Genomic DNA, 6,289 nt, shown 5'->3' on the forward strand with positions numbered 1-6,289 from the left:
TCAACATACAGAAGGCATTCTCATTTATTTTTCACGCTTAACAAGGAGGTGGGAAGGCCTGCCTCTTCCTCACTTCTGCTCTTTCTATCTGGGAATATTCGCCTCTGACCCTCCTTCCCTTCCTTCAGGGAGGCTTTGGTCAGTGGAGACAGTCTCTAAGGAGTGTTCAGTTTGTGGGGATGGAGAAGCTGAAACAGCAATCCCCCAGGGGTGGCATCACTTTCCTGCCAACTCCCTCATCGCCTCTCCTTCAAAGCGAAAGCAGTGCCAGCCCTCAGCTTCCGTCAGATCTTGGGCTCCGAGGGCCTTGTACAAGTCCATAGCCCTCTTGTTCCAGTCCAGGACTGCCAGGCGTAACTGGGAGCAGCCCTTATCCAAAGCCACCTGTGAGAGAAGACACTGCTCACTTTTCTGGAGTCAAAAAGGAAAAGACTTTCTCACCCTCTATTCAACCCAGGTGCCTCCCATAGAGCTCGGCTTTGCCAGGGCCCAACTCCTAGTGCCATCCCTCTCCTCACCTCAGCCACTTTTTTGATTATTTTGGAACCAATCCCTTGACCTGATGTGGGGAGAAAAAAGAAGGATTGTCTGAGTTGAAGAGGACCAGCAAAGGTCATAAGCTAGGATTGAGAGACAAGGGATGGTGGTCCCTTCATGGGTTGCTTTTCTCCCATCCTGGCCTCTTCCCAGTACCTCGATATTCTGGCTTCACATAGATGTCTTCTAGATAGATATTTCGTCCGTTCCATGTGCTGTAGCTGAAGTAATATAGCCCATAGCCCACCACACAGGGCCCTGCAAGAGAAAAAAAGAAGGATCAGGCCTCTGGGCACCTGGGGGAAATACCTTTGAGGCTGATTGGAGAGGGCACCTCTAAAGTTGGGGTATTCTTACCCTGTGGCTCCCCCGGTGCAGAAAGAATCTCTGCCACCAAACAGTGATAGAAAGGAGTCTCTCCAAAGCCATCTGCTCTTAGGGCTGCAGAGATCGGTTTGGGATAAAGAGAAGAGAAAGGATTGGGTGTGTGCCCAGCCTGCAGTTATTGCCTGGGGAGTCCCAGCCTCCGTCAGGACTCAGGATTTGGGTCCCTACCTTCTTCACTGATCTTCACCTGGTCTGAGAGTTTCTCGTACTCAGCGAGTTCCTACAGCGCGGGGGCAGAGGCTAGATGAAGGCAGGAGGGCCTGGCTGCTCCCTCAGCAAGACCTCCGGGCGCGCTCCTCCCTCTACTCCCACTTCCTTCTCCTCCACGCCCCCCACCCCAGCCACTCTGACCCCCTCTTAGGACCCTGGTTTCGAGCCGGCAGCCCTCACCCGAATCAGCCTCAGGATATTTCCACAATCTCCCTCCTTGGCTTCTCGGATCATCACGAAAGCCATCCTGTTCCCCAACGTCAGGGACCGAAGTCTTCCGTTCTGCAGGAAGGGGAGACGAGCAACTCGGACCCTTTAAGGGGCCTACAAATTCGGATTCCCGAAAGCCGCGGGAATGGCGGGGAGCGAGGCGGTGGGGGCTCCGAGGGCTGGGAAGCGGAAGCTCGATTCTGGCTACTGCGGAGAGGTAGGACTAAAGGGTCCTCACAGTCTGGGCGCCCCTAATTTCAGCCCCCGCCAGCGCGCACCTGCCAGCCAATCAGCTTGCAGAACGGATATGTCCCCACCCCGCCCCCACCCCGACTCTGCCCCACAGTGGCCGAGTCCCGTGACCGCGCCCGTGGGCAGGGGTCAAGGCTGAACTGCAGAGGCTTTCTCGTCCGAGTTATCTGGGTGTTCCAGCCTCCAGTGGAGAAACCCCACGGCTCCAAAATTACCTCTTGCTTTAACTGAAGAGTGCAGTGATTATCTGCTCTTCCCTTCGCTCAAACTCACCCATTCCAGCCCACCCAGACTCCAGACTCGGGGTGAGCCCCAAGACCTCCAGCTCTTTCCTACTGGCTCAAAGTGTGACTTCTTCTGGGGGCATTTATATTTTAAAATGGATGAGGGAGAGAGGGATGAATTTCTATTGGTAAATGGTTCGGCGTTGTGATAAACGGATAAGAAGCTAACTAGGGGTGGGAGGCAGAACTCCTAGTATCCACTGAATCACACTCAGAGACAACCCCTCCTTAGGAGGCAAGCCTCAGAGGCCTGGGAAAACACCGAGGGAGGAGCTCAGAGCAGATACCAGGCTTTGAATCTGCATTATCTCCATTCATCCTCCTTCGCATTGACGCCAGAAAGTAGGTATTATTTTTCACATTTTGCAGACAGGACACTAAAGCACACTGGTGGGGTAACTCACCCACAGCCAACCAGCTGGTGTTTGGGATTCCGTGTCTCAGCTCTAGACCTTATAGAAGATGCTACTTGGGTAGCCCGGCAGGAGTGTTTCTAGATCTCGTGTTTATCATCAAGGCAGCCTCTGCAGGTAGGCTTGGAGGACCCAGGAAGGAGAGTGCAAGTGAGCTGTCCTCTCTCAGCTCATAAACTTGCCCAACAGTGGGGGAGGGTAGTGGAGAAACTCTGTCCCTCACTCCATTTGTCCTCAGAGGGGCCAGAGGGTCAGTGGCCCTGTCTCCTGCCCCCCTTCTTCCCCCAGGGCAACCTTTAACCCTCCAACAACCATGTGGAAGGCTGCCTTCCCCTACGCATTTGCCCCAGAGTCATTGGAGGCTAAAAGAGGACCGCAGCTGATTATGGTGAGCAGAGGTCCACTGGCCATTTGGCACGGGCTGCTGCTGCTGCTGTTGCTACCACTTCCCAGCCACGGAGGACCGGCCCTGAGACCTCCTCTCCCCAGCCAGGTGCAGGAGTGGGGACAGGGTGCTATGCCCTGCATGTGTTTCAGTGAGCTATGCTGGGGCTTTGCCCTCTTCTTTGCTTTCCTCCTCTGGCCTGGTAGCAATGCCTCCCCCTCCATCTGTCTCTGGCATGTCCTTATTTTGGCTTACTTTTCTCTTCAACAGACAACTGAAGACTCTCCTGCCCTGCACCTCAGCAATGGCCCTGGACAAGAACCCGTTACCATTATGACTTTTAACCTCACCAAGATCACAAAGTATGAGATTGACCCAATTCTTTGACCTAGTCTCCTGACATCACCCTCTCTCCATCAGCTCCTCTTTTTTCCCTTTATTTAATTGAAGTATAGTTGATTTACAGTGTTGCATTTCTAGGGTACAGCAAAGTGATTCAATTATATATATTTATAAAACATGTTATATATATATTCTTTTTCAGGTTCTTTTGTATTATGGCTTATTACAAGATATTGAATATAGTTTCCTGTGTTATACAGTATGTCGACTATCTATTTTATATATAATAGCTTGTATCTGTTAATCCCACACTTCCAATTTATCCCCCCACCTTTTGCTCTTTGGTAGCTGTGAATTTGTTTTCTATGACTGTGACTTGGTTTTGCAAATAACTTCATTTGTATCAGTTTTTAAATTCCACGTGTAAGTGATAGCATACGGTGTTTGTCTTTCTCTGTCTGATTTACTTCATTTAGTATGATAATCTCTAGGTCTGTCCAGGTTGCATTGTTTCATTCTTTTTATGGCTGAATAATATTCCATTGTGTGTGTATACCATGCATATATATATGTATGTGTGTGCATGTATATATATATACACCATGTCTTCTTTATCCATTCCTCTGTTGATGGACCTTTAGGTTGCTTCCAAGTCCTGGCTATTGTAAGCAGTGCATCAGTCCCTCTCTTTTCCCTGTCTCTCTGTCCTTCTCTCTACCTGAACTCCTCCTCCCTCAACCTCAAGTCTATGCTCAAAGCGCACGCCCCCTACACAGTCCTTCCTTTCATGTCCTTCCAGAATCTCCTCCTCTTTTGAGTTTCGGACTTGGGATCCAGAGGGAGTCATTTTTTATGGTGATACCAACCCAAAGAATGACTGGTTTATGCTGGGGCTTCGGGATGGCAGGCCTGAAATCCAGCTTCATAATCACTGGGCTCAGCTTACAGTGAGTGCTGGACCCCGGCTGGACGATGGGAGGTGGCACCAGGTAAGTCAGATTTGGTCCTGAGGGAAGCGTATCTTGAGCTGGTCTAAGGAAGGGAACGGAACCAAGTCATTAGGCATCCCTCTACTGTTATCACCACATTGAAACCACACAGAGGCCCTCTGAAGCTGCTATTCTTGTCCGCATTTTTTTCAGAAGGGAGTTCCGAGGCTTAGTCAGTTTGTAAGTGACAGGTCCAGAGTGAGCTGGGGGTACCAGCTCACCTTTCAAGTACATATTTTTTCTGTCAGACTGCCTCTCTTAGGTTCCAGGTTTGGTTTGGTTTGGTTTTGGTTGATGGTTGTTCAGCAGTTAGTTGTGATTTGGGATTATCGTGATAGGTGAGCTCGAGTCCTTCCACTCTGCCGTCTTCAGTGTGGCGTAGTCTAGATCACCTCTGAATAAAGCGGTAGAGGCAGGCTCCAGGGACCTCTGATTCCTCTTCTCTTTTTCTTCTCGCAGATGGAAGTGAAGGTCCATGGAGATTCCTTGCTACTCAGGGTGGATGGGGTGGAGGTGCTGCGTCTGAGACAGGTCTTTGGACAACTGGCCAACAATTCCCAGCTCATCATGAGGATTGCACTGGGAGGACTGCTGTTCCCTGCCTCCGACCTCCGGTTGCCGGTAACTGCATCCCAGGGTCAGGAACGGTGACCAAAGCTGATAAAACATTGCTGACTGGGTGGCCATAGGGATCTGCATCTACATATTTTAAGGAGAGGGGATGGGGTGAGAGATGCGTGGGGGAGGGCAAATGCTTGGGTCTTAGAGGGGAATAAACAGGGTGGGGAAGCTGAGACTGGGGCTCAGATATCCTGATTCCAACATCCTCTGCATCTTCCCTCCCGCCATGGGCTCCAGCTGGTCCCTGCCCTGGATGCCTGCCTGCGCCAGGATGACTGGCTGGACCAGCAGGCCCAGACCTCGGCGTCTGTCCCCACTAGTGTCAGAAGCTGTGCTCTAGAGTCTCAACCTGGAATATTCTTCCCTCCAGGGACTGGTGCACAATTTGGTCTCCAAGGTAAAGGCTATTTTTCCCTCCATGACCGGCTCTGTGTCCATCTCCCTCCTCTCTAGCCCCTTCTCTCCATGAATCCCTAGCCTTAAGACCTCAGAAGGATCATTTCTCCCCCTAGACATTCCCCAGCCTCATGCAGAGCCCTGGGCCTTCTCCTTGGACCTGGCACTCCAGCTGGCAGCAGGTTCAGGCCGCCTCCTTGCTCTTGGGACGCCAGAAAACCCTTCTTGGCTCAGCATCCACCTCCAAGATCAAGTAAGGCGGGGCATGCTGCCTATACTCAGTGGAGCCTAGGAGCAATGAGAGGAAAGGGAATTCCAGAATGTCAACAGTATGAAGGCTTTGGGAGGTGGGGGGCAGTGCAGAGACACATATTAAAGCTGCCCACAGCAAGCAAATGACCTTTACTTAGATTATATATTTTCTTGGGGGTGGATATGGTTTTATAGAAGGCCAAGACAAGAGAGCAGACGCAGGACTGAAGTGGTGGGAATGGCCAGAGATAGATAGACTGGATAGACATAGATAGTGTGGCTGAGAGGAAGAATCCAGGCAGCCAGGGATGGGGCTAGAAGGAGTGGGTGCCGTTCGTTCTTCCCTCCCCCACTTATGTCCCTTCCCACACACTCTGCAGAAAGTGGTGTTGTCTTCTGGGTCGGGGCCAGGGCTGGATCTGCCCCTCGTCTTGGGGCTCCCTCTTCAGCTGAAGTTGACTGTGTCCAGGGTGGTTTTGAGCCAGGGGGCAAAGAAGGAGATCCTTGCTCTGCCTCCCACGGGCCCTGGCTCCCTCCTTGATCTCTGGGTCCAGCCGCAGGGGCGTCTCTTCCTAGGGGCTTTGCCAGGTAAGAACGAGCGGAGCGATGTTGAAGATTCTCAGCACACCATGGGAAACAGCTAAGGGCAGGGGAAGAAGTGGGAAGGGGCACATTTTTAGGGGAAGGAAACCTCTGGGAGGGAAGAGGAAAAGAGAGAGGATAAGGGGGTGGTGGGAGGAAGTGCTTTCAAATATTTAAGATGGAGAACTGAAAAAGTGGGGAGGAGCTTCTGGATCTAGGTCCCCCTATCCCCAATGTCCCCTCCATGCTCCCTCCCTCTAGGAGACGCTGCTTCTGCCTCCTTTTGCTTGGATGGCCTTTGGGCACAAGGCCAGAGTCTGGACATGGACCGGGCCCAGAGCAGAAGCCTGAACATCTGGACTCACAGCTGTCCCCAGAATCCAGGCAATGGCAGTGACACCACCCATTAAATCCCCACCTAAGAACCTC

At 51.8% G+C, this 6,289-nt stretch overlaps 2 protein-coding genes across 8 annotated transcripts; one reads left to right on the forward strand and one right to left on the reverse strand.

Annotated features, from left to right (window-relative positions):
• SAT2 (spermidine/spermine N1-acetyltransferase family member 2) lies at nt 1–1,603 on the reverse strand. Its single transcript, XM_005693528.3, has 6 exons — nt 1,315–1,603; nt 1,093–1,144; nt 895–978; nt 694–795; nt 519–559; nt 1–384 (listed from the first exon to the last, which is right to left on the reverse strand). The coding sequence occupies exons 1-6, from the start codon at nt 1,378–1,380 to the stop codon at nt 217–219; spliced, it is 513 nt and encodes a 170-aa protein (XP_005693585.1). The 5' UTR covers nt 1,381–1,603; the 3' UTR covers nt 1–216.
• SHBG (sex hormone binding globulin) lies at nt 1,484–6,289 on the forward strand. Of its 7 annotated transcripts, XM_005693523.3 has the most exons (11): nt 1,726–1,901; nt 2,113–2,222; nt 2,325–2,410; nt 2,582–2,786; nt 2,949–3,040; nt 3,820–4,009; nt 4,469–4,630; nt 4,868–5,027; nt 5,143–5,279; nt 5,659–5,866; nt 6,122–6,289. In XM_005693523.3, the coding sequence occupies exons 4-11, from the start codon at nt 2,607–2,609 to the stop codon at nt 6,268–6,270; spliced, it is 1,278 nt and encodes a 425-aa protein (XP_005693580.1). In that variant the 5' UTR covers nt 1,726–1,901; nt 2,113–2,222; nt 2,325–2,410; nt 2,582–2,606; the 3' UTR covers nt 6,271–6,289. The 7 variants fall into 7 exon arrangements, with proteins under 7 accessions (XP_013827697.1, XP_005693582.1, XP_017920081.1 ...); XM_013972243.1 differs by lacking the exons at nt 1,726–1,901; nt 2,113–2,222 and adding an exon at nt 1,484–1,561 and having other exon boundaries at nt 2,250–2,410; XM_018064592.1 differs by lacking the exon at nt 2,113–2,222 and having other exon boundaries at nt 1,723–1,901; nt 2,250–2,410; nt 5,855–5,866.

The sequence above is a fragment of the Capra hircus genome, chromosome 19, assembly GCF_001704415.2.
Source record: "Capra hircus breed San Clemente chromosome 19, ASM170441v1, whole genome shotgun sequence".
Taxonomy (NCBI): Eukaryota; Metazoa; Chordata; class Mammalia; order Artiodactyla; family Bovidae; genus Capra; species Capra hircus.

Excerpts from the sequence above, each read along its gene's own strand:
- SAT2 (XM_005693528.3), bottom strand. The coding sequence starts at position 1,380 with ATGGCTTTCGTGATGATCCGAGAAGCCAAGGAGGGAGATTGTGGAAAT. Across the intron at positions 979-1,092 it reads GGTGAAGATCAGTGAAGAAG|CCCTAAGAGCAGATGGCTTT; the intron begins GTAGGGACCCAA and ends CGATCTCTGCAG. Across the intron at positions 560-693 it reads TGTGAAGCCAGAATATCGAG|GTCAAGGGATTGGTTCCAAA; the intron begins GTACTGGGAAGA and ends TCCCCACATCAG.
- SHBG (XM_013972243.1), top strand. The coding sequence starts at position 2,607 with ATGTGGAAGGCTGCCTTCCCCTACGCATTTGCCCCAGAGTCATTGGAG. Across the intron at positions 2,787-2,948 it reads GACCTCCTCTCCCCAGCCAG|ACAACTGAAGACTCTCCTGC; the intron begins GTGCAGGAGTGG and ends TCTCTTCAACAG. Across the intron at positions 5,028-5,142 it reads TGCACAATTTGGTCTCCAAG|ACATTCCCCAGCCTCATGCA; the intron begins GTAAAGGCTATT and ends TTCTCCCCCTAG.